The sequence below is a fragment of the Eurypyga helias genome, unplaced genomic scaffold (genome assembly GCF_000690775.1).
Source record: "Eurypyga helias isolate BGI_N326 unplaced genomic scaffold, ASM69077v1 scaffold10567, whole genome shotgun sequence".
Classification (NCBI taxonomy): Eukaryota; Metazoa; Chordata; class Aves; order Eurypygiformes; family Eurypygidae; genus Eurypyga; species Eurypyga helias.
The window spans coordinates 28,591-55,393 of NW_010263683.1; the positions used below are offsets into that span (position 1 = coordinate 28,591).

Consider the following 26,803-nt stretch of genomic DNA (forward strand, 5'->3'; position numbering starts at 1 on the left):
AATGATTCTTTATATTATCCGAAGTCTTAAACGTGTCCTGAGATAGTTTTACTTGGAGAAAGGCCAATATAGGAAACCATTTGTAGATACTTTCATATCACAAGCAGATTTGAAAATTATATTTGACACATTTGCTATTGAATATATTTCACTATTAGAAAATATTTCCATAATAGAACTGTACTTCAAAATTGCAAAAAGTTCCTTTGTTCCTTGGAACACTCTTTTTGTGGCCAAAATACCAGTCCTAACTATGGTATTTTCAGCTATCACACAGTGCAGTTACTGGGTTCTCCACATATACTGATGATGGAAGAACCACACCAAACCTGTCATATTTTGTGAACTTGTTGTCAAGCTCTGTCTATCAGCCATGCCAGACCTTGAAACATACACTTAATTCCCATAAGATATCTCTCTTTATAGGACTGGGCTGTGATAAACTTGGCTGTGGATGTGGAAGAGCAGCAGTAGAGAGGTAGGGTTTAGTGTTCCAGGATTATAACTAGACTGATTGCATTTTGTAGAACAAAAAGCAGCCCAGAGTTCTGCCTTTACACAGCATAGTACTTCTAGCAGTCTTGAAGGTTGTCATTTGGGCTCGTTGAAGCTTAATTGACTTTTCTTCTCACAGATACCCACATTTCTAGAAAGCAGAAATGACCATGACTGCCAACAAGAATGCCAGTGTCAACAGCAGAGCTGGAGGGAGTAAAGTGCCTCAGGACACTCTGGATAGGTAAGTGGTGAACTGCAGGCTTTGTAGATTATGAGAAGGGTATGTCTGTGTTTGGAACAAACACATCTCTGTTCAAAGGTAAGCGACATCTGTGCTGACACAGAGAGAGTTTTGCAGTGCTGAGAGAAGTTTTGGTAGGGATTAGAGGAACCGAGGTATGAAAAAAGTTCTGCTTCTGACGTATTTCTGTTGAGCTATTGCTGCAGCTAGCTGGTTATGATGAAAGTGATTACAAGGCAGGACCTTTGTGGAAAGCACTGTGTAGACCTCAGGAGATTTGAAATAAATTTCTTGGCCATAGGACTGCATGTCAACTTTTCTGCATTGCCAGTCTCCAGATTGTATTTTGTATTGGCTTCTGTCAGATTTTCTCTGATGTCTTGTCAGAGGGTGGGCAGAGTCTGCTTCCTGTTGCAGGTCAGGCAGTGAGTGTGAAAGGGCTGAATGTAAAATACAGGGCTCATTTCGGTTGCTTTGCTTATTTTCCCTCCTTGCTGTACTATTAAGTCATTTACACAGTAAATAGATCACCTTGATCGTTCACAATTGATAGGTTACTCCTAGCTGGCAGCAGTACTGCAAAGGAGGGTTATACTGGGAGGACGTTGCCCTTTCAAATACATGAGACTGTGATTCTGGTGAGTAGATCAGAGGTTGACAATTTGATTTTATCCACTTGAAAACGAAACGTCAAAGACAAAATGTCCCTACGTTGGCAGCTGCAAGGTAGAATAGCTGGCATAGATGGGGAAGTTCAGACAGAAACTGGGGACAGCTGGCTCTGATCCTATCACAGAGCTGTAGATCAACTTGAAAGTGATTTTGAATGCTGCCTTGGTTTGGCATACCTGCCATTGTATTCTGAACTTTTCCAACCACAAACAATGGAAAAGGGAAAATATAAACTAAATTCTGAGATTTTCAGGATGGAAGCACTGGAAGAGGTGGTGGTTTTGTGGTTGGTGTTTTTTTTTTTTTTACCGGTTTATTTCTTTTCTGTCTTTTATTTAAAGGAAAACCTCTTTTTAATGATGCATCTCTGTTTTGCATTTAAACACCCTGGGTTTGTTCTCAGTTTTGGTTGTCTTCCCATATTTCATGCACATATGGCTGCCTCTGCATTGCCTTCTGTATCTAATAACTTGTTTCTCTATTTCAACTCTCTGCCACACCTTCCCGCTTATGTAGACATACTGTTGAATCACAATAATTCCAGGCAATTTTCCTGAGTTAGAGAAAATGGCCTCATCCTGATTACCAAGGGGCAGGTTGGCCTACAATGCAGCACTGAATTAATAATCACGGGCCTCAGGCAAAACCCTGGCCATCATCCCATTTCTGCTAGTGTCCTTCTTTGTGGCGTTGTCACACCCTTCTCATGTCTAAATCTCTCATTAGGGTGATTTGCCTTTCCTCCTCCCGCTGCTGTTCTCCTTCCACTTTTTAAACAGTGTCATTGACTAAGGATGTAGATAACCAGCATCCAGTCTAGTGTCTTTTATTAGGCACATTATGCTGTGTTAAATCTGAACAGAAATGGACTTGATATCATTGTACTCTTCCCAGTACTTTGTTAGTTTGTGCATTTGGCATCTTAGTTCAAAACAGTAAAAACGTAAAATAAAGTGCTGGGGGAGGGTGGCTAGAGGAATTTCTAGAGAGATATTCATATGTGGCTATTAAAACCAGATCCCTAATGATAGCTGGCATTCTCAAGTTGTTTATCATCCTCCAATGGGTGCAGACAGATTGGTGCTGAGAACTTGGGTCTAGACTTTAGCAAATTTTGGACATACTCTTTTGTTTTAAAATCTTTTCCATTCTGAATAGCTTAGAAAGTACTGTGGGATACTAAGTTATTGGATAATAACTGTCAAATAAACTGTCTTTCCTTATCATCACCATCTGTTTTGATTAGAATTTGTCAGGGAAAGATTTTGTAAGTACAAGTATGGACCTGAAGCTAGGAAAATCTTTGTGTTGCACTTGCGTGACAAGTGAGGAGATGAATAGGTTGTCACACATGTAATCTTCTTCACCTGTCTTTGTGAAACCCTGTAAGAAGATGTTATTTGAGTCAACCATGAGGTTTCTTCATTTTAGTCAGCCTGTAAATCAGTGGAGTAAGTGCTGGCATAATAAAAGTTTAAGGCTTGCAGGATTTATTGCAAACATGTTCAAAGATCCACTTAAACTGAACAGTCATCATCTCTGTTTTAGTATGGGGTTTGACTGGAGATTTGGAAAGCTGCAAATGTGCTTTCTCTGTAATCTGGGAGAGTAGTCTCGGTAAGTACTGATACTAGCATAACACAGGTGTATTAGTCTCCTGATGGCTAAGATATCTTTTTAGTGTTATTTTCTTGTCAGTCCTAGTTTTGGTGGGGTTTATTATTGCCAGACTGATCAGTTGGACTCAATGATCATAAAGATCTTTTCCAACCTAAATGATGCTGTGGTTCTATGACACAAGGTATGTTTCAGTGATACAGTGTCACTATCTGGTCCAACCTTTTGTGATTCCTTATGGGTCAGAAGCAAAGGTCAGTGAAGTCAATAGAAGCCTGATTATTTTGGCTGTGAATCAGACTCTTGTAGGTCATGGATTTAAGTTTTAATAACAGTTAATTAATTAAGTCTTCACTGGAAAGCTGGTGCCTACAAGTAAACATCTATACAACTGGATGCTTTTTAAGCAACAAGATTCTCGCAGTAACTAAGATTCTCTTGGTCCTCACTGGAGTGTGGATCCACTGGCATGAGGCACCACAGCCATTTTTCCACCAGCATTGTGCTAATGACAGTTTAGGAGATAAGGGAGAGAGAGACCAGACTGAGGACATTATTTGGGAGGATAACTGTGAGTCTCACCTGAGAAGCTGGTTGTGAGATTCATGGGTTTCTGCTGTGAACACAGGAGGGTGAAACCTTTGTACCTGAAGAAAGTGAAGTGATTTAAGTAAATATCCACACTAATGCCCTCTTTCTGAAGTTATCTGAAGTTCCTTCCACAAGCGTTACAAATGGATATTTTTGTGTGTCTCAGGTGAGACAAACTTGATTGTGCTCTGAATAGGGAAATACTGTAGAAAGATGACAAGGGTGCTTGAAGGTATAGAACATTTTCACTACAAGGCAAGAATAGGTTGACTGGGAGTCTTCATTCTCAAAAGGAAAGGATTGGAGGGGAATAAGAGGTAATAGAAGTCTCTGAAATTCTATATGGAACAGAGACGATAAATAGGGAAAAATATCTTCATTTAAGAACAAATATGAGTCAAATGAAACTAGAAGATGGCAGGTTAAAAGTTGGTTGAAAAGAAGGTACTTCTCTGCAGCATGTTTTTAAACTATGGAACTTACTGCTACAGGATATTGCAATCAGACAAATTCATGGACCAAGGGTTTTTAACCACAGAAGCAAAACCTCTGAGTCAGGAGACTGTTAAGCTGGTTAAGTACCATTGCATGCCCACCTTGTTCTTACTCTTCTCTAGGCACCTGCAGTCAGTGATAGAGCCTGGGCTGGGCTTGTTCTTTGATCCAAGCCAGTGGGGATGTTGTTTGGAGTTACAGGAAGTGAATATTAGAGAGTTTGCAAAAGGATTGTTTTACTTAACAAAATGAGACTTACTGGCTTTTGGTCAACTTCAAGGACACAACTTTAATCCTTCCTTGTGAGTCACTGAGGTGACTGCCAAGGAGCAGGAGGTTAGGAAAGCACCTTATGTGTAGCTGAAAGTGACTTCTTAGCAATTCTGGCAGCAAGCAGCTCTGTGAAATTTTACTACTTCTTCACATGCTTGCAACTGGCATGTGACCCTTTTGCATCAAATGACAACTTGGGTTGATTGCACTGTACACAAGAAGATCAGTGTAACTGAGGAAACCTTAAGAGAACAGAAGTCAAAGAAAAGGCATAGCGGTGTTTGCAGCTTTCTCCCTGCAATGTGGCTTACTTTCACTTACCAGATGATTTAATATTTATCTGGAGTCTTTGTGTTTTATGCAGAAACTTTATTTGAATTAATGAATTAATTTATAAAGGATTTGTCCTAATCTTGTGTTTTCTCCACCGCAAAGGTAAATCCAGGTCTGTTTGACTTAAACACCTTGGTTATAGATAGCTACAGCTAGCTATACTATTCTCCACACTTGGATAAAATTTTCTGTGTGGATGATGTTTCCATCTGTACTTAACAGAAAGTTTAGTGGGATGTTTGATGCCAGTTCAATTTGTGTTATGATGCTATGCTGTGGGAAAAACTGCTGGTGTGTTTGCTGCTGCTGTGTGCTGAACTGCTTCCCAACCAACCAACCTACCGCAAGGGGCTGGCTCAGGGAAAAGCTCTCTCTGGAGGCGACGCGCAGGTGTAGATGCAGAAAACAGTGACAGAGAAGGTCCTGACGTTGTTGATGGGTTTGCACACCCTCAGGGAGTTTTGTGCATGGTTGGGTAGGTTGCCAAAGTCCCAGAGGCAGGGACTTAGAGCATCAAGAGGCCAGTGGTGTGAGTTCAGCTAACGTACTCCGGACATGTCCCTGCCACCCCCGGCTGCAGCAGACAAGGCAGGGCCGGGCGCTCACCTCTGCGGCAGAGCTTCTGGGAGCCGAGTGTGGCTGAAGGCAATGAGTCGCTCCACACTGAACTGCTGAGATGTATCTTCCTGCCAGAAGTATTTGCCTCCTGCTCAGAAATACTAGTGAGACTCTTGTAAGCCCTTTATGAATTTGTGAAACAAACCCCATAGAAAATGTTTATTACTTTAAAAAAGAATCAATGTTTTGACAGTGAGCTTGAGAAAAGGAAGGACAGTGTACTGTACAGTGAGTACACCTTTATGACAAACAATTAACAGGAGCTAATAGGTGGAAATGGTATTTTGCATTTTGGATTCATAGAATAAGCCGATTTTGCATCAGAATTTCTGAAAGGTAATCTTTTTCCAGGTAACAGTGAAAATAGAATTGATTTCAGGGGCAGTGGCGTAGCAGTGCTTTGTGTTTCGAGTCCTCCGAGCAAAACCTCAGAAGGTTTTTCAGCTAATGGTGCCAGGCGGCTACTGCTGGTACAGGAGACATCTGTGGACTGGGATGGGGTAGCACTGATGTTCAGGTACTGGTAGTGTCGCTTAATCCTCCTGTTATCACAGCGTAGGTAACTGCAGCTGGCTCACCTTTCTTTCTGTGCAGCGCAATGCTTACCCGGGGAAGCATCTGTACGGCTGCGCAGCTGCTGAGGCCTAAGAGGACTCGTCAGCACAGACAATTGAACAAATGCCCAGTAATCAGACTGCTCTCACATGAAACCTCTACCCCCTTGATTTGCTGCCGATTTGGAAAACCACTTTATGTCAACATAGGCAAATAGGCGAGATGGCAGAGAGCCTGTGTCCATTTGAAACTGTTGGCAGAGACCTGAAAGCATTTTAATGTGGATTTGAAACCTCTCCCTTTCCTGTCAAACAGTACTGTCACCCATGTGCACTTCAAGATACGTGTTGAGTCTGGCAGGCTTGTTCTCTGTGTCTGCGTGTGTGTGGTTTGGTGCCTGATACAGCTTCTATGACTTCAGCAACAGGCAGCTGGATTGCCTCAGTTTGGAGGTTCATGAATGAATTGTAAACTGTTGCTCCCTGCCACTTTAAAATAAAACCCCAAACAAGCCAAGATCTTTTCCAAGCAATGGGCAATCAGGAGGAAACTTCTGGCTTGACAAGTTTCTCACACACCTGTCCCTTCAAAGTCAGCGCCTCAGATTGCAGAGAAAGGCTTTGCTACTGTTAGTTTTGTTAAACATTAATGCCAGTTTCCTCCCTTTAAGCATACAAAGGGACAGAGCATTGACAAACGCTCTCAGACCGTGTGTCATTTGTTGCTCAACGAGTGAGGCAGGCTCCGTTCAGGGAGCACGGAGGCTACGGCGGGGCACAAAGGACTGAGAGCCTAATTCCTCTGTCTCCGTTTTGCAACCTTCCAGGAGGGAAGAGCTTCTGGGTAAGTTTGGGATCAATAGGCTGAAGGAATCAGAGTGTTGGATAGTGGTGTTCTCGTCAGAGGTGTAAGAGGAGGAAACTAAATCAAGCAGAAGTGAAGAGCATAAAGTACTATAGCACTGAACTCTTCCAAGTCCTTTCCTAGAACCAGTTTTACAGTAGATGGGCTTTGTTCTTATGGGCAGGAACTCAACACCAGTCTTCAGCTTACTGAAGGTAGTCATAGGAACAGCTTTAATTCCCAGAGTTTGCAGCTCTGGTATAGGACAAGGGACTCTATAGGACTAAAACTCGTTTTTACATCCCCTCTCTTCCCATGATTCCTCTACCTCTCTTGCTCTTAGAAAAAAACCCCAAATTTCTCTGCTTGGCTAAATGCATATTTCTTGTCTCGTCTGATGAGATTCCATTTTTTCCTCTTTAATTCATAAACATGATTTTTAAGTTGTGCAGCAGTATTCATAGCCATGCATTCTGCCACTGCTCTCTTCCCCCCAAGATATGCCTCTGGGTGACAGTGTGTATGAGGAATGACACCTTCTTTTCTGGCCTACTTGGGGTGTGTACTATGCACATACTAAGTTACTATGGTTTTATATTGCAGAAAGTGTTCAGTTAGTCCAGTAGAGAGATGACATATTTATTTATACCTGGGCTGAATTTGGCTAACGATGGCTGTGCTTTTCTGAATGCTGGCCAGCTGCTGAGCTGGAAACTCAGTGTTAAATGCAGCGCTGCTGGCACCCTTTTGGGTGTTGTGTTGATGCCTTGATTCAGGGTGTTATTTAGGGTGTTGTGGGTTTTTTATTTTTTTGAACATGTTTTCTAAGAAACTTACTTTCCGAGGTATGAGACAACCTGGGTCTTTTTTCCCACTGAACAAACAGCAGAAGTCTTACATGTTTGTGCTTTTCAAGAAAATAAATCAATATTGCGGGCCAAACTCTGCAGGGCTCTGAGGGATATAACTTGGGGTCAGTACCTGGCCTTCAATTTGTTGCTTCAGATATTCATCAGTGGAGAGCCCATGGATTGCTGCAAGGAGTTTGTTGCTAGTTTTTGTAATCTTTAGAGAACAAATATTTTCACAGCTGATGAGTTTATAAACGTTGCTAGTTGCTTTTTCTTGCTGCCTTAAACACAGATGTTGGTATTGCCTTATTTGCTCCATAACATTTTCATTTTCTTGATGCCTTGCCTGATGTTATCTATGTGTCTTCCCGTAGGCAGATGAGGTTTATTTTTGGCTCTGTCCTGAAAGGAAATGATGGGTAATAGAAATGTCCACTTGCTTTTAGCTGCGCTAAGTTAAAGTTTAGTTGCTCTAAATTAAGTAGAACTTGCAGTTCCTTATTACTCTGCATCATTCCTGTCGCATGTCAGTGGTAGCGAAACATTTTCATCCCCAGGGTTATAAGACATGAAAATTCCCACATAAGGTAGGAAAAGTAAAAATGTGTTGACCAGCTCCTTATAAAACCTAATAGGCCAACAGAAGAGTGTAAAACTAAACCCACAGTTTTATAAGAAGCCAAGGCCTTGTGAGAATTAAATGTTTATAAAGGATATATAAATTGCCCAGGTATTATCCTGGTTCCAAATTTAGGCTTGAGATCCCACAGCTCTTGTAGGTGTAGTGATGAAATGTGGTCTGGGAGGCTTATTTCAGCTGAGTGAGTAATGTACACGTTTATGTTACCCTTGATCGTGATGAAGTAAGTGATGGGGAGTATCTTTCCCTGACCTAACTCTGCTCATGGTGACAGTTATGGTCAGTAAAAAGCAGAGAGAAGCCAATACCTGAATCTTTTGGAAAGTTTCCTTTCAATAATATTTTGGAATATTGGTGTGTGCAGTGCTCAGCACTGCCTGATTGCTCTTTTGTTAATCCTTGATGAAACCGAATTAGGGACAGCTGTAGCCTTTGACCAAGTTAAATTTGGCCTTGCCTGGACTCTTAGGCAAATAAGTTGTTAGCAACAAGCATTGCAAGTCATAGCTTGGCTTTTTTTTTTTTTTTTTAGTTTGTGTGTCTGCCAACAGATTGGGGAATAAATAGATCAAAGATTTTTTCAAAGCTGTGTTTAACTAAAAAACCCTCCACAACTCGTTGGCTGGCAAAGTCTTTCATATGACACTCAGTTGTGGCTATGACCAACACATTTCCTTATTTTCCTGGCTTGTTTAGCTACACAAAGTAGAATGGAGCATACAGTAACCAGTCAGATATAGTAATCTAATTTAGTTTTCATTGCAAATGTTATTCAGACTGAAACTTCGGTTTTTCGTAAGTGTGCATTTGTGCCAGGTCAGTGCCTTAAATTTGCCTGTAACAACAAGTTTTGCATCCATTTGCATCTTCAACCATTTCTCTTCAGTAACTCTTGATTTGTGCTGACATAAGCCAGAGGAAAATCAAACCCTGATTCATAGATACTTAAAAGAAAGTGAATGAAAAAGGACCATCAGTGAAACGGAAAGAAAAATCCATCTTAAATTCAGGCAAAGCATTCATTATCTTCTTATTCTGTACAAATCTGTGCACACTGCAATGTGTACCAAGGGTCATATTTGTCTGTCACAGCTGGAATTTATTTTGCATTCTGTAAGGTCAGAGCCACTAAGGAAAATTATGATAGTAATTTTCTGATGGTAATAGAGGGGGTAAAACCTTTAAAATTAAGTTAAAAATGAAGAACAAGGAGACATTTCTCTAGTCTTAATTCTAAGAGCAATAGACTATTCTTCTGCATTATAGAAACGTGTAAAAAGTGCCCTTCAGAGGACAAATAAGCTTTCTTAGCATCGTGTAACCTGGAGCGTGCTGATGGTATGCCATTATTTCAGCTTTTTGCTTACAGAGGAGAAAGTTGAACTGAGTTGCTGCTGTTGTCTTGATGACAGGATGGCACCCAGCTACTGGTCAGAGATGAGACCCCTCAGAGGCCTGAGCACTCTTTAGATAAAGTTGAAAATCAGAATTACTCCTCTGTTTCCCCTGCCTCAGATAGACCGCATTACTTGTGAACTACCTTCACAATACATGAATTTTGAGTGCATGGTGGTCACACAGAGCTGGGTCAGATAGGCTGTATTCAGACAAAGCTGACATTGAGGCTGTTCTGGATTTGAAGAGATAATGCAGGAGCTTCTGTTCTGCTGGGATATTGATTTTTTTTTTTAAATTTTAGTGTTTATTTGATTTTATTTCTTGTGTAGTGCAGTAACTCCAGAAGCAGCACAGACATTTTGAGATCTTTTCAATCACTTTGGTGTTACCTTGTTGTGACATACTGTGTTTTCTCCAGATATCTCAGGCCTCAAACTTGCTAGACTGTGATACTAGTAGTTGAAATGATGACAGAAATGAAGAATGCCTATTTTATAGCAGACATGAATAACAGCCTTCAGTTTTATAACCTGCTCTTCTAGGATGCTTTCTCACTGTGTTTAATAAACTAGTTTATAAAACCAGAAAACTGGAAGAAGCAAATCTCTTTCGAAAGATCCCACTGGACATTGGCAGCGCATTGGGAACCATAGCTAAGCTGGTGGGTCTGGAAGGAAAATGTGGATACTGGTAGCAGAAGCAAAGAATAGTTTGTTCTGAAAGCAGCTTCTCTTAGTGGATGAGATTGAGAATAATTGTTAAAGATGGGTTGGATTCTTGAATTCCCATTCTTTTTCTGTCCCTATTAGGTATTTATTCTTAGTACTATTTAATGAGGTTTTGCGTGGTTTAGGAGTTGATTTATATGTAAAGCAGGAGAAGCAGGCTTGGCTGTGTTCTGGATTATTGTGCAGCCAGGATTCATGACTTTTTGGCTTCCAGTTCAATTCTTTTCCCTTTGGGTATCATGTATTTCAGTAAAGCATACCGTAACCTCGTAAGGTTTTCTGACTTGTCAGGGCAGAAAAGGCATAAACCTATTTTACAACAGTTTTTCCAAACCAGAATTCCAGACTTGGAGGTCACCAAACACAGAATGGCCTCAGATATGTTAGAAACAAAGCATCTCAATTTATAAAAATAATTTTTAACCCTTCCCAATTTGTGTGCATGTAAGCGTAGAAAACTTGCAAAGCTCTGGAAGAATTAGTTCCACAGAGTTTACTGCTTTGAGATTCCATGGCAGATACACAAACACATTGAAATATCACATGTCCTTTGAAAAACCAAGCTGAGAGCTTCCATGTGTGCTTGGATTTCAAACAGTCATGTTTAGACATGCTGCTAAAGCACAAGTTTCAAGGACTGGCAGATTTTAAATGGAGAAATAAGAACTTGTGCATTCTTCCTGATTTAAGGAAATGCTATCATTTGCTGTGCTGTCTTTCACTCTCCAAGAAAGCAGGTGAGATTTAAAGGTGCTGAAACATTCCCAGAACATAGTAAAAATAAGTAACATTGGAGATATAACGGTGGAAATATCTGTTGCATAAATTATTATTCAGAACATGTTACGGGAAAAGAGCAACTATGAGGGAGGCTTCTATTTTTCAACTTTGAATTGTATTCTTTTTTTGAGGAGAAAATGAGAGATGGTCATATGAAACCAGAACACTGTACTTCAGTGGGAAGAGAGAATGGCTCTCTCTGATATTTCAGTTCTTCCTTTTGATTTTTTTTTCTGTATGCAGTCAGCTTCTGATCACTGTGACAGAAGGTACGGTGCAGTCTTCTGTGCCTTGGGTAGTCATTTGTACCTGGACAGAGGTGGTGAAAAAGGCTTATACGTGGCGTTGTTTAAAACCCGCCCTGCACTTGCCTTGTAACAGAGCAGAAGACTGCTATAAATCTAGAGCGGCCGGGAATCGAGCCCTCTCAGTCTAGATAAAGTCACAATTTCCTGTTATCTTCTTCACCCTTAGAAATTTCTTGGCAGAGGCATGTACCTAGTGCCTGCTGATTGATCACATTTTATATTACAGTCATTTGTCACTGTCAGATTTTCTTGCTGTCTTTTGCTTTACCGATCCAGACTAATTCAAGTATTTAGGATCTGGCTTATTAGCTTTGCTTTATTTGCCTTTTTTGTACACTTGTATAGTTGCCACATCATGTAATTTACTTCAGCAGAATGACTCCTGAATTTCATTGGTGTAAATCAAACATTTTGCTTCTAAGCCATAAAACCAGTTCAGCTGCCGTCAGCTGTGTTTCTGTATGCTTCTCTTCATGAACCCACTGCAAAGACCCAGGGCTCTGGAGGGTTCTTACACGCAGAAATTCACCACAGCACTCTCACGAATGCCTCCCATGGTTGTTATCATTAATGCAGTACTTCCTGGGAGCACAGAAACTAGAGCTTTTAAAAATGGCACGCAGAGCTTGAAATTTTTTTTTTTGGTTACACAGTCCTAGTGGCCTATCATTTCGTAACTAGTTTTGATATGGTCTCAATTTTTATTGAAATGGATAGTATCAAAATTCCTCGGGGAAAAAATTTCAGAAGTACAAACAGAAAAATAATTGGTGTTTCTACTTTTGTTCTATCTTTAAACATTTCATGATATGAATTCAGTTTGATTTTATTGTCTCCTTCTTTCTAAATTCTGTGACTTTTCCATCACCAGCACATGTTCATGAGAGTGAGCCTATTTTAAACAGTCTTACCATGCAAATTCACTTTTCAGTTTGGAAAGTATTTTTTGTCAAAATCCCAAAATCAACAATAAAGGAAGAAGATTATAAGGAATGCAGATTTTCGGGAATTTTGAGCCATATACTCCTGGTGAGAGCTCAAAAATCATAAAGGGTCTGGTGGAAGAGGGGTTGTTCTGTTGCCACTTACATCACTTGCCTTTCCAAGCGAGAGGCAAGATGTGACAAGTTGTACTACTTGCTTCATTACAAAGTTGAATCAGCTCAAACACACCTTACTCCTGTGTGCCCAGCACTGAGTGTGAAAAGTTCACCTCCTTAATCACCATAAGCTCTTATTTAAATTTAGATAATTAATTATCATCTATAGTTATCCACTTGAGTTATGCAGAAAATTAAAATACTGTATGCTATCTTGGAGTGCAGAATATGTTGCAGTAGAAAGCTTTACTGCTAAACAAAACTGGATTTAAATTCAGTAGTGCGGGAGGTCCCTTTTGTCTGGTCTTAATGTTCTCTTAATTCCTAGTTACAAGAAGTAACTATAAAATTGTTTTTAAAGTCCTTTTCTACTCCTGGTACAATTAATACAATGCAAGATGTAATTCATCTTCTTTGATGGAGTACACAAGGCAGTTGTCCAAGCCTAGGTGGTTATTTGTATTTGAAAATAAAATGTCAGAACTCAGACTATCATCAGTACATGGGATCCTCTTGAGCCATCTCAGCTAAGCAACAAAGCCATTTCATGCCATGTGTTTTGGTGATGCTTGTACGTGTGACCCTCATACTAACCACCCAGTAACCTGCTTAGGCCAGTCTGACAACCTGTGTTTGTCCCTTGAGCAGTTACTGTTGCTGCCTTACCCTAGTGCCTTGCTGAGTGCTTTGAAGCAGTCACTGGTCCTGTCTTTTCTGTCCCCACTAGTGAGGATGTAGCTGGGGATGAGGACTTGAAAGCAAATGGCACAGCGTCACAACCAAATGATGCTGAATCTTTGCTTCTCTTTCCAGGGTTTGTTTCATAACTCATCTCAGAATGCGACCAAACCACTAACTGACAGTGTTTGATGGCTAAAAGTGGACTTCCCATAGCTCTTTGGAGGAGAGCGTAGAGGAAATCATTCCTAGTTCTTGTTCAGAGAGGAAGAGGTTTTGGGGGAAGTGTGCCTTATTGCTTCAAAGTCATTAGGTTTTTTGGCCTTCTTCCAATTACTCTGCTTTTTTTTTACCTGAAGAGGCATGACTGGAAGTTTGCTGTACTGCAGCAGTGCGTGCAGTTTTCATTGGTGCAAAAGCATTGATTCGTACCAGGAACTTTCACAAGCATGTGTCTGACGGGGACATTTCTGTCTGTTTGCTGGGTGATTTCCTGGCAGCAGTGCCCTTGGCGGGGTGTGAACTCCACTGGTTACAAGGAGCTGTTGGGACTGAATGTGCTTCCTTTGTCCAGGTCACAGCAGTAGCGGCACAGAAACACTGGTTCTAATTTGAACTTCTGTTGATCTCTACACGTTTTCCCTCCTCTACCTACTATGTCAAATCAAGTGGAAGTTCAATGGAATTGAATGCCATAGCTGACCGTTACATCCGTTCTCAGGAATACTGGGTTCCAGTATTCGCACTCACTGTGGCTGGCACCAGTAGGAGCTGTTCCTTACGCAAGGGACCTTTCCGTGTTGCTGTTAACTGTCTGACCGTATCCTGAATCATGGGTAGAAGTCAGGTCTGAACCCATAATACGATCTAGTTTAGTCTGAACACAAAAGTGCAAGTACAGTGTTTTATTAGGGTGAGAAGTTATACCTTGTTCTCCGAGTTTCCTATTTCACTTGCCTTTCAAGGCTATTTGGAGGCTTATACTGGTTGAAGATCTGGACACACAATAAAATCCCCAGGATTTAGGATTTTTTCAACATTCAGATTTAAAGATAATTTCAGTTTTTCATCCTAAACGCATCCATTTTGTTTGCTCAGTAGCCAAAAAGACTAACAAGATGCCAGAAAGGTGTGGGGTTTACCATTTTTCCCAATGGAGTGTTAACAATGGATAATTGAATTAGTGTTTCAAATTATCATTTTTGTGCAATTTTCTCCTTGAGAGAAGTTCTTTATTTAAAGAAATTAAGATCATCCTTCATCATAAAATGTTATAATTTGTCATATAATTTGGAAAATAATTGGAAATAATTTGGAAGTTGGTAGCTGAGCACAATGAAATGGCACAGTGCCCTGAAAAAAGTAAGGGATAAGCAGAAAACCTAAATAAAACACTAGGAAAGCAGTATTTCCTAACAAACTGGGAGAAAATCCTGAGGGATGAAAACAAGGCCATGTGAGTTTGAGTGGGCTCATCAAACATCAGTGTTACTGTGAAATGATGGGATCTCATCAACAGGAGCCTGGAAAGGCCCAGTGCCTTTTTGTCAACACATCACTTGCTCTTTTTTCAGTAAATGGGCTCCCAAGTATGAGCATGTTGAAGTGGGAAATTCCCTGGATAAGAACGCCAAAAACTGTCTTATTCTGTAAGTGTTGTTTTAAGCAGGGCAGACAGGATTAGCAAAACTGAAAGGTTCCTGAGCAGCTTCTGCCAACTTGTCTTTGCTCAGCACAGGATGGTCAGGGGAGTCACTCCTGACGCCGCAGGAGAGCTAAACCAGTGCCGTGGAGTCAGAGCAGGGTGGTGGGAATTAGGAGTCCTGTAACTTTTTCCCAGACAAGTCCCTCAACCACCCTCCAGTCACCTTTAATCCCTGGTCTGAAATGGAACTTAATATTGTTATTAATGTCTATGAAAAGTATGTGTCATGGATGCAGACTCCTCAATAAATGCACATTCTTATTCTCCACCTTACCCTGACTTCCAAAAGACATGGTCCTTTGGCCACCATTCTGGCGGCTTCCTGTTGTTGAAAGCTATCTCATGAAGCTGTGGGAGTTGTCTGCACTCTTTGCCATTCGTTTATCCTCTTGTCTGGAGGGAATGTTTGGCAATGGAAGCAAGCAGGAGCTGTGCACCTGCTCAACTGGATCAGGCGATGAGGCTCACTGCTTTTGGTACTGATGTTGTATTGATTTCGGAGTTATCTCCAAGAATTAAATTGTCCCTCTTCTACACACAGCCACGTGTTAGCACCCATGTTTTCCAGGCAGGAAAAGATCAGTGCCTTGTCCGAAATCAGAGACTTCCTCCTGACTTTTGGGTCAGATACAGGATGAGGGCGCAGGCACCAGACATCAGTCGTTCCCCATCACCATACATTTTTAGTACAAGTCAGCTCTGCTAGAGGCCTCACAAAGAGAGCAGGAATTCGGTTGTTTCATCTTTTGCTTTGTGATAAATAGGGTGAAAATAATCTCAAAACGATGTGGCAAGTGATTCTGTTCTCTTCTTGATGCAGATGAGGTACAGTTCCACTGTGCCCCAGGGGTGTTCATTGTAACTGGTAAAAGGATATGCCTGTTGATACTAGCCATTATTAGAGACAACAGTATGAATACATACACTTGTCCAGGGAAGGCATAACTTTATTTGAGAGCAGGCCTGGAGATGTACAGTTTGTGTAAATTAAAGGTTTCTCCTATGTTTGGATGAGAAAAAGTGAAACTGGAGAGAAGAGACTGAAGAAGAGTTTATAGCTCAATTGCATCTAGATTTCAAAATCCTACAGACTGTCACTGATATTCCTGCCCATGGCGGGGCGTTTGACTACGTGATCTTTAAAGGAACTTTAAAGGATTCTTTAAAGATTTTTCAGGGAACAACTCACAATGGCAAAGCTAAGCATGGTCTAGAGGGCTGGAAACCACCTCTCTTGATTCTCTCTGCTCCTCTCACTGTGCAGCAGCGGGTCCCACCAGGAAGGTAGTTTCAGGATCTGTGACCTGTCTACAAAACGTTGTGGGCTGCTTGGCAGGTGAATCACCTTTGACCCTGCAGTTCAGTGCTGACTTGCCAGTGGTTCGAGACCTGCGCACCTAAGGCTGCGTGTTGGAAGAATACCCAATTTATTGTCGTGGGATTTGTGAAATGCTGATATTCTCAAAGAAATGTCATTGCCCAGACAGAAGGTGATGTTCAAGTGAACTGGATAAGAAATCTAAATTTGACTCCGCCGTTTTTATTTATGCGGTTTATATGTAATATTTTGAAGGTGTGTGTAATGATATCCTTTGTAAGGTGTTGCATGTATCATTGTGTATGTAGAAAACTTCAATAAAAATGTTTTGCTTTACAATGCTTGTATGGAAGATTGCAAATTATTGAGTTATTTTTGACCCTCTGGCATTTGGTGACTTAGCAGTGCTTTGGTTAATTTTGCAGTGTGCAGACATCCTCTGCTTTACCAGCAGCCAGAAGAAATTTGGCAAATAACTCTAGTTTCCCCAAGGACTTGATTTTTTATTTCTTTCTACTTCTAGGTGTCAGTCAGTCTCTCCACCGCCTCTTTTGTCCCCGCGAAGAAGCCCAGCCTACCCCCTCAGCGATAGCGAGGACTCTTGCCACTCTGCTCGGCTCACCAAAGTCTCCAACTCCCGACTGCGCCTCAAGGATTGGAGCAGCCGCACATCTACACTGCGAAGCACCTCCACGAGCCCATCGGACACCGACTCCCCGAGCCACCCTCTCAAAGCCGTCAGTGTGGGCGCTTTGGATAAAAGGCTGTCCGTATTCAAGGCTGAGGACCAAAAGGAGAGTCCAAAGGAGGCGCAAGATGGGGACACGGTAGGGAGCCATCCGCTCGCCCGGAGTACTCTGTCCTTGGGCACTGCCACCAACTTGAGGAACCTGTCCCTCAGCCGGGCGAGCGTCCGCTCCCAGCCGCTGGACATCAGGCAGAAGATCACAGAATGGGAGTGCCGCCGGGAGCCATCCCCCAGGATGAGCACGGCTGTGGACAAAAGGGATGCTGGGGAGAGGTCGGGCAGTGAGAGCTGCCCCAGTGTCCTGACCTCTCCCTGCAGCGAAAAGACATTTGATTTCAAAGGGCTCAGAAGAATGAGCCGAACATTTTCCGAGTGCTCTTACCCGGAAACAGAGGAGGAGGAACTGCTGGACAGGGATTCCTGCCATCGGTTCGAGAAGAGAGCAGGCAGGAGCGAGCCTCCTTCTGCCACTTTCCTCAAGGGCCATGTCAGGAAAGAGTCCTCTGCCGTGCTCAACAGAATACAGAAGATTGAGCAGGCACTGAAAGAGCAGCCTGGCAGAGGCCTCCCCCAGTTACCGAGTAGCTGTTACAGTGTTGACAAAGGGAGGAAAAAGTCTGTGACTTTGAGTACTGTGGAGGGACTGAGTGAAACCCTGAGTGATAGCAAAGGAGGGAGTGTTATTTCGGGGAGCGAACCAGAAACACTTACTGAGGCTGAGAAAAGCAGTAAGACAAAACAGGGGCTTACTGCAAACTCCGCTGGCCCTAAACTGCTCCTCGAGAGCCCAGCTAACACCGCGGTGAATCCTGTCCCCAAGCCCAAACGCACCTTTGAATACGAAGCAGACAAAAACCACAAAAGTAAACCAAGCAATGGCCTACCTCCATCTCCTACCCCTGCTGCCCCTCCTCCCCTCCCGTCCACCCCGGCACCCCCAGTGACCAGAAGGCAGAAGAAAGAGTCGCGCTTTCACAGAAAGTCCCAGAATAGGTAAAATTCAAGGAAATGTCTTGTACTCAATCTTCAAATAAATAAATGTGCTGTGTTTTTTTAGTAACAATATTTTAAATTCTCCCTCTAATGCAATGCTTTTGATCTGAGAAATGCTAGGAATTGCCTACAAGACAAGTGTTTTTTCCTCTGGACTGCACTGATGGGATGCACTGGTACAATACCTTTACATGGCTACAGTTCTGGAGTTCTCCAACCTGCATTCCTCGATCCCTGGAAAAAGCTCTAGGTCATGTGGGCTAAGGTTATCTTGCACATTTTGGCACATAAGCCCTTACTTGGGATTTTTAAAGGAGTGTCATTCCATTATCCTCTTATGCAGGACCATAGCTGACCTGTCATAGTCCTGTCTGCCTGTTCACTGCAAAACATACCTGCAGAGGGTTTGTGTACCCAAATCTTGTTACCACAGCAGTTCCGTCAGTTTTATGCAATGTTGGCGATCTTATTTAATTCAGTGCTTAGAAATGTTGGCCTAAGTATCAACAGCTGTAGAGAATTAATGCAAGAAAAATATGGTTTAGCACAGAACGGCCTTTATATCTTTCTTGAGTAACACTGAGCAGAGTATGTGGCTACATTTTCCCAGCAGTCTGTGGAGCTTGGCTTGTTTTAACTACGTGAGTCCCCTTGACTTTTTGGAAATGGTACAACTCATTCTGCTCACCACTTAGAAAATTGTAGGCATAGTTGTTGTTAAGCGTTCAGAGTGCAGCGTTTTTAACAAGTTCACCTATCTGTGCATGCATATCATACACACACACTTGATGTTTAGTGATGAGCTTTGCAACTGCTCAGCGCTGGTAAGCAGCATCTCAAATGCACGCTATCAATGCAGTATCTGGTGCTTGATGTTGGCTCTGTTAATTAAAAGTGTATGTCAGCACAACCTGACCTGAAGTACGCTGGGGCAGGAGAAGAGGAGCTTTCAGATTCTTTGAAGAAACACCTGCTTCTGAAATGAATCAAACAGCTCTGCTGGTGTGTGGTGTTCGTTTGAGAAAGAGGGAGCAGGAGGGGCGAAATGTGGAAAGTCAAGCTCTGATTAGCAGTGCTTGTGTTTGTGTTCTGGCAATAATCTCAGTTAGAGAAAGTAAATCTAGGTTTTAACCAGAATTTATGAAATGAAGTTGACCTCATGTTGTTCAGCACAGCATTTCCAATGTACAGAAGACAAACAATAATATTTACATTTTCTGCTATAAAAGCCTTTAGTGGAAACTTAAGGGGCAAGTGGTAAAATGGTCTTGGGTGAGTGGTGGAGAGGAATGAATGACAGGAGGCAATTCTTGCATAGAATCACTGCGGCTACATAAAGTCAGTAAACTCCGAGTAAACACTCACAGTGAGTTTGGGACAAGTCCTCTAAGAACCGCTGTAGTTTGTTACAATGGGTTTTTGAGATGAAGTTTTGAAACGTCTCTCAGGATGACGTACGGTTCATGCTTGCACCTGCAGTTCTGTGGGTCCAGTCACCCGTCAGAGTGGGGTTAGACAACAGCACAGTTCAGCAATGGGGCCGTGGGGGAGGCTGGTAGGTACGAGCCCCAAACAAAAGCAATATTTATCGATTGGAGTTGTGATTAGTGGAGTCTAAGTTGTAGGGTTTACTGTGTTATCAGGTGTACCTGATGGTGCTTCCAAATCAGTTTGACAGTGTGTAGGGTAGGTTTCCATTTGCCTGTAACAGCTTTATCCTGCTGTAGTTTAATGATTTCTCTGGACTTATTCTGGTTAATGATGATCTAAGTAAGTTTAAGTCAACCTCCTAAAATCACAGGTTTGCCAGCTGACCTCAAGGCTGGGTGGAAATCCTGTATAAAATCTCAACTTTGTTGTCTTTGCTACTGTTTTTCCCTGAGTTACAGTAAGAATTCCAGCATTTACAAAGCACTTCTGACTCTACCAGTCATCCAAGAATGACAGTATTTTGTGAATATTAGTTACTGAAATCTCAGTCTCTGAACTGTTCTGATTTTGAGAACAGACATAATTCATTATGTTTACAGCTTGTGGCTGTGTGTTTCAGATCGAATATACATGTGGTTTGCACTCACCAGAATGTCATGAAAATGGACTGTGGATATTTTTTCTAATATTTTGGTTGAAAACACTGGTTTTCTTTGTGGTGGCTAATTCAACATTATAATAAAATGGAGAAAGTCTCTCATATTTGCCTGCTAGCATACAGCCTCTGTATTCAGAGGACCTGGTGCCCATGGTAGCTTCTACAATTTAGACTGCTGTGAGCTAGATGTTCCCTGGTGATTGGAGATCCTCTGGCACAGACACAGTGTGGGAGAGGAGTGGCACAGGTGTGGGACACATGGACCACAGCTGAGTGCCAGTCCACAAAACCATTTCCGTGGTTCTAAGCACTGTCACTGCATTGCGGCGTTTCCTTGAAATCTGTGAGGGTTGGATATTTAACTGCTTTAGAAAGTCTCATTTCATAAACAGGTCTGTCCTCAGTGTCTAAGGATCTTTTATAACTGTGTGTGGAGGAGCGGATGTCTGGATCTGTACTGCAATGCTTGTTTCTACCATGGTCCTGATGTGTGTAACAGGGACCTGACTATTCTTAAGATTACAGAAAGGAGAGAGGGGCCTCCTAAGCCTGCCCCAGACCCATGAGTCTGCCCCAGCAATAAGAAATGCTCTTGTCAATGCAGTGTCTGTACGATAGTTACTGTATTGCCTGTAGGGATACTTCTGAGCCAATTAACAGGCTGAAGCATGTTTCGTGAGACACTGCCATATGGATATGCTGTTGACATGTATTTCACTCCAGCTTGGGAGAAGAGGAAAGGGGGTTGAGGGCAGGATGATTTACCATTAATCTAGTTTGGGTATCAATGAGTGAAGTATGGGCATCAGCACGGTCTCTGCAAGCCATATAGCACCCCAGGATTTATAATTCTGAGCCCAATTTTCATACCATTTCCTCCTCAGCCCTAAATCAATCAAATGATTGCAACCCTCATACAGCTGGCAATGCAAACCATGTACCCCCCAACAAGTGTAGATGTTACCTCAGTGAAGAAGTGCTGGGCAAACTGGAGAATGGGGAAGGCTTGGGCTTCTCTTCACCCAGAGCTGCTCAGCAGCACTGGGACAGGAGTGGGTGAGAGATGGTGACTCGCCACTCCTTCGAGTACGTGGGTGGGAGACAGGTTGTGTGGGTTCATCTGACCCAATTGCCCCTTACCTTCCTGCCAGAAAGCCTGAGCATTCATGCCCTCAGCCTGGGCTGCTCGTCTATCCCAGAGAGCCTTCACTTCCTCTGTGCTTTGTCCTTTGCTGCCAGAGCTTGGTGCAGGGTGTGCAAGCGCAATGGCTGACTTTCACATGAGTCTGCCTCTGGCATTTGTACACTGACCTTTATGCGGGAGCATATCTAGAGGTTGAAGACATGTGAGTGTTTTCAAACCAAGGGCTACATCTCCCAGAGCAACCATGGGATGAACACATTCCAGAGAAATGTCTTTTTCTTGAGGAAAGATGGCCACATGTTTCTGGGGCCCCTGGCAAGAGCAAAGCAGTTTCTAATCTGAGGACTGTGCTGCTAACTTACTCTGTAACTTTTGAAAAATATCATACATTCTTGGTATTTTCTCCCTGTCTGCATAATGGGGATACCAATTCTTCCAACCTCATAAGTGTCACGGATTGCTAGACTAAAAACTGCTGAGTACAGGACCTGTGGTCCTCCGTAAGTTAGTCTTTAAAGCACAATGTGTAATTTGGGTTTTTTTGGTCATTTATTATATATTTCTTAGCAAACAATGCTCAGCTATGTGTTTGAGCAATTTTGCATGCCAGTTACTAATTACTTATTGTTTTAAACTTCAGAAAATCCTTTGAGTTTGAGGATGCATCCAGTCTGCAGTCCCTGTACCCTCCCTCCCCAACTGAAAATGGGACTGAGAGCCAGCATAAATTTGGATCCAAGAGCACTTTAGAAGAAAATGCCTATGAAGACATTGTAGGTAAGAACCTGTTGCAGTACATCGGCTCACAGTGGGATGTTGAGATATTGTGGTCAGACCATGTATTGTTGAACACATGCCCTGTGCAAGAACATTCCATGATGTCAGTGAAGAGAAATTAAATGGAGCGTAAATGGGTTTTATGCATGCAAACATAACTCTCAGTGTGCATGCAGGAGGTCTTGATTCTTTGGGACGTCATCAGGTGGTATTGGAAACAAACTTTTTGGTCAGCTTTTTGCCATGTTTCTTAAGAACCAAACCATTTTCTTACCAAGGCCTGGGCTTGAAGCCTTGAGTGGTGTAAAAATGTAAAGAACTGAACTCTGTCTCGAGGTTACAGAACTGTCTAATAGCAAAATTAACCTCACAGGCCTTGTATAGTCAGCCGGAGCTTTTCCGGACTCCTGTGTGGACTGCTCCAGAGCATTTGTTTGTAGCACCAATCCTGGTCACCCCTCGGTCCCAGTTGCTGGTTAAAGAAAAATTAATTTCCTTTAGCTATAGAGCCATCAGGAATGTGCAACAAAAACACTGTTTTGATTAAGCTTCACAAGAAAAACATGTTTCTTTTGGTCTTAGAAGGAAATATATGGCCTATGCATACATTCTTTTAACATCAAAAAAGTTATTATAATTATAGAAAATTGGGCAGCCCTTCAGAGCACAGATTTTCCACACCAGTGATGAATATCTGCATTGTTTTTAACTCTTTCAGTGTTGTATTATTACAACAGATACAAAGGGTACTTCATTTTACTTTGGACAATGAATCTTTATCTACTGAAAACTGGAGGGCTACCAAGATAGTCAGGGACCCTAGAGCACACATCCTCTGAAGAGACACTGACAAGCTGGGCTTGTTTAGTCTGGTAAAAACAGGACCAGAGGCAGTCTAATACTGCTTACAAATGTTTGAAGGGCAAACAAAAACGATAGAACAAAACTCTTGGTGTATATCAGTTGACACAGCAAGGAATGGTGGCCACAAATTGCAGCTTAGGGCTGTTTGTCCTCATGCACAAATTCTGTCTCTGGCTTGTCAGCCTCAGTGATAACAGGAATTTACTCTTTCCATTTTTTTCCTTCTAGATGTTCAAAAAACTGCTTTCAGAACACAAAAAAATGCTGCTGTTCAGTGTCTGTTAATAAAAATGAGAGCTTATGTAGGTACTAAAAAATGTTTTCTGTGGAGGCCATCCATATATGATCATCAGCCTTCTCCCTGAACAGTCAGACCACCATGCACTTCACACTTGAAAATGCATTGTGCATTAATTACAGTGCTTATCTTTGCTCAGGACCTGTCAACATGCTGCCAGATGCTAGGTGGTAATGCTTCTTTTCTTGCTTTGGTTTGTTGAATATCAAAATAAAATAAGAAGCTTTCTTCAAACAAGATATCTTGCATTCAATAAAACAAAATCATAATGGGCTCTTCCAACTCATGGGAACTATCAGCCAGCTCCCTGCAGATTACAGTTTGGGCATTTTGGCAGGGCAGTGGGAAGAGAATGCAGAATTTCAGATCTGTGGGACAACACAGAACTTCATTGTTTTGTACTGCTTTTAACAGCCCCTTTCCAAAGCACTTCATTCAATACAGGCAGCGTGGGGAGAATGCCAAATCAGTATAATTCTTATAAACTGTCAAGCGTGATTAAAGACAAGCCAGAGTAGTTTGATCTCCGGCTTTAAAGAAACTATCGTAGTTTTGTGTATTACATCTGCATAATTTATACCAGTAGTTCTAGACCCCAGTCTCTGAGTAGCACATTTGTACTCATGCAGACCAGGTGTCTGTAAGACTGAGTTTATTTTATAGATTTACATCTGCTTCAAAGCTGTAAAGGACTCTGTCACTGCTGCTTTGGGTTTTCTTTTCAAACAGTTGCCCTGAAGGTGGTGGGTGTTTTGTCTATACATCGTTGCATCTCCTGCCTCCCTAAAAGCTTATAGGTAGTTAAAACATTATTACTGTAGAAATAAACTCAATAAAGTCCCCTCCCACCCTGCCCCCTGTAGAATTAAAATTTTTAATGCAAGTAAATGTTAAGAGATGAGAAAAAAGGCTGTAAATCTTGAGCAATGTTCTAAGCACTCTAGCATAAGACAGAATCATAAAAAAAAAAGAATCAGGTTGTAAGGGATTGTGGAGTCAGCTGATCCAACCACTGCTCAGAGCAGGACTAGTTTCACAGTTAGATCAGGTTGCTCCGGGCTATGTCTGGTTGAGTTTTTAAAATATCTGAGGAGGGTGGTTCCACTGCCCCTCTCTGCAGCCTGCTCCACTGCTTAACCTTCGCTGAGAAGAATTTTTTCTTGATATCACTGTGAAGGAATTTTTCTTTCTATCCAGTCAGAATTCTCCCTGTTGCTATTTGTGACTGTTGTCTGTCATCCTTTCACCATGTACCTCTAAGAAGCATCTGGCTCCATCTTTTCTGTACCCCCTTCTCGGTAGTGGAAGACAGCAGTTAGGTCATTCCCCCTGATATCTCTTGGTTCAACAGTCCCTGTTCTCTCAACCTTTTCTTGTTTATGTTGTATTCTCCAGCCCCCAGCCAAGTCTAGTAGCCTTGCTCTAGACTATCTCCACTCTGTTGATGTCTCTCTGGTACTGTGATTACTCCAAATGTGGCCTTGCAAGGGCCAAATAGAATTACCACTTCCCGTGACTGGCTGGCCACACTCTTGCTAATGGAGGCCAAGGTGTTGTTGACATTCCTTGCCACAGGTACACACTGCTGCCTTGTACTCGTTTGGTGCTCACTGGGACCCCAAGCCCCTTTTTTGCAGAGTTGCTTCCTAGCCAGTCAGCCCCGGCACATACTGTCACAGAGTTATTCTGACCCACGTGTGGGACTGCATCTGGCATTTCTAAACTTCCTGAAGTTCTTGTCGAGCTGTTCCTTCAGTTTGCTGAGGCTCCCCAGGACAGCAGCTCAGGTCTCCTGTCTGTCACTGCGTCCCCCAGCCTGGTGCTCCTCAGCAGGACGTTTCTCCCTCACTGGAAAGCAGAGGAGAGCTCTGGATAAGTTGTGAATTATCTATCAGAGGCTATCTTCTACAAAGCATATTTAATGTTAGACATCTACAAGCTACCGTGCTTTAGACTAGTACAGTGATCAAAATACAGCTTCTAGGCACATAAATGCTGGGACTAGAGTCACTGGTTTTGAGCTTACTACATGACTTCATCATCTGATGCACACACACACTAAACCTTTGTCTCTCTCCTGGTGTCCTTACACTGTTTCCTTCTTTAATGACCAGGACACTGACGAACCGCTATGGCTGGTTTATGTTCTTTTGAGAGCTGACTTTAAAAAAAAAAAAAAAAAAGACAAAAGTTTTAAGGCAAGGCACATTAAGACCAAAAGTGATTGTGCTTTGAAATCCACTGACATCATGAACCAGACACTTTGTTTAATTTTCTAACATTTTTGGTACACTTCAAAATGAAATTTCCACATATTAAGTTCAAGACAGATATTAGATTGGAACATAGCAATCCGTTCGGCATTAATCAAGAAGCAGTTGTATAAAGGGGTGCACATTCCTAATATTAATCAGAGCTGTATTCCATATGCAAGGAACCATGTGGACTTCATTCATCTTCAGTACTAGCACTCACAGGAATGTGGCAGTCATAGTAAACTTAACATTGTTTTGCTTCTTGTGGTTTTGAATGAGTCTTTAATCAGACTAAAATTGATGTGGCTTTATGAATCCAGTTGGGGAAACCATGCTTGGCTTTGTGCAAATTCAAGAAACCATCATAGCATTAAGAGATGTCTGAGACGGTTGCTTCTGCTGTGTTTGTGGACAACAGTATTTCCTGTCATATGTACCATACGGTTTCAGTTTTCCAGTCCGTTTCCTTAAATGCAGTTGAGATATTTGAATATTGTTATTCAACCTCTGGTGCCTTTGAGGCATTTTTCACCTGACATCTAGAAGGAAGCACTTGTTATCATCATCAAAAAAAGCTGAATGCATAAAGTGAAGGCAAAGTCAAGGGCACAATATTAAGGTTCACTTGAGAAAATCTGGTTAAACATGTAAATTATATTTTGTGTTTGTACAAGAAATTGCATTCCCAATTCACAAATTAAATATAGTGGAAGAAATCTCTGGCAAGGCAAGCTGCCTTACTCTGTAACTCCTCAGAGCTCTTGACACAGTAGAACAGGTGGGGATTTACTCTAAGAGGACACTATGTAGATGTGTAGGAAACACATTGCTCAGCTGGGCTGTGCATGTTGCATCATAGAATGAGAATATTTAATTTAATGTTGCACAACTCCATCTGCCCTATTTAAGCAAGATCCATTTGCTTTTATGGATGCCTGGCCCTCCTTTAAAATATATTTTTTCCCCAAGAAGAATTAAAGTGATTAAAGACTTTTCCTGATCCTGAAGATCTGTGACTAACAGGGTTTCTTGCTTCTCTGCGGGTTTTGAAGTTGTAGGTGAATTATTCAGCACATAGCCCGGGGTTAGAGTATCAGATTGTTCATCTTCTAATGGGTTTACTATCTCCTGGTGCAATAAGATGATCAGTTTGTGTAAGAATGGGTTTATTTGAGCCATGTATATTAGTGCGGAGAGGTCTTGTCCCAGTAAGGTTCCCATTCTGTCTGACTGGCTCACATGTGAGACTGGTGCCTGCTCACTGAATTGCAACGGTCCAAAACACTCTTAGAACTCTGTTAGTTAACATGAAAGACAAGGCTCGTGAATTACCCTCTTTTGGAGTCCCGGGCTGGGATCAGGCTGTGCTTTTCTTTGGGACAAGGCTGGCTTG

General features: G+C 42.0%; 1 protein-coding gene across 1 annotated transcript in view; it reads left to right on the plus strand.

Moving 5' to 3' along the window:
- Window positions 1-659: 659 nt before the first annotated feature.
- Window positions 660-26,803, plus strand: part of ST5 (suppression of tumorigenicity 5) — a gene marked incomplete at its 3' end in the record, with an annotated part of 63,390 nt that continues 37,246 nt past the window's right edge. The window contains exons 1-3 of the mRNA XM_010156136.1: window positions 660-739; window positions 16,766-17,983; window positions 21,857-21,993. Coding sequence (XP_010154438.1) covers window positions 660-739; window positions 16,766-17,983; window positions 21,857-21,993 — 1,435 coding nt within the window. The remainder of the gene's footprint in view (window positions 740-16,765; window positions 17,984-21,856; window positions 21,994-26,803) is intronic.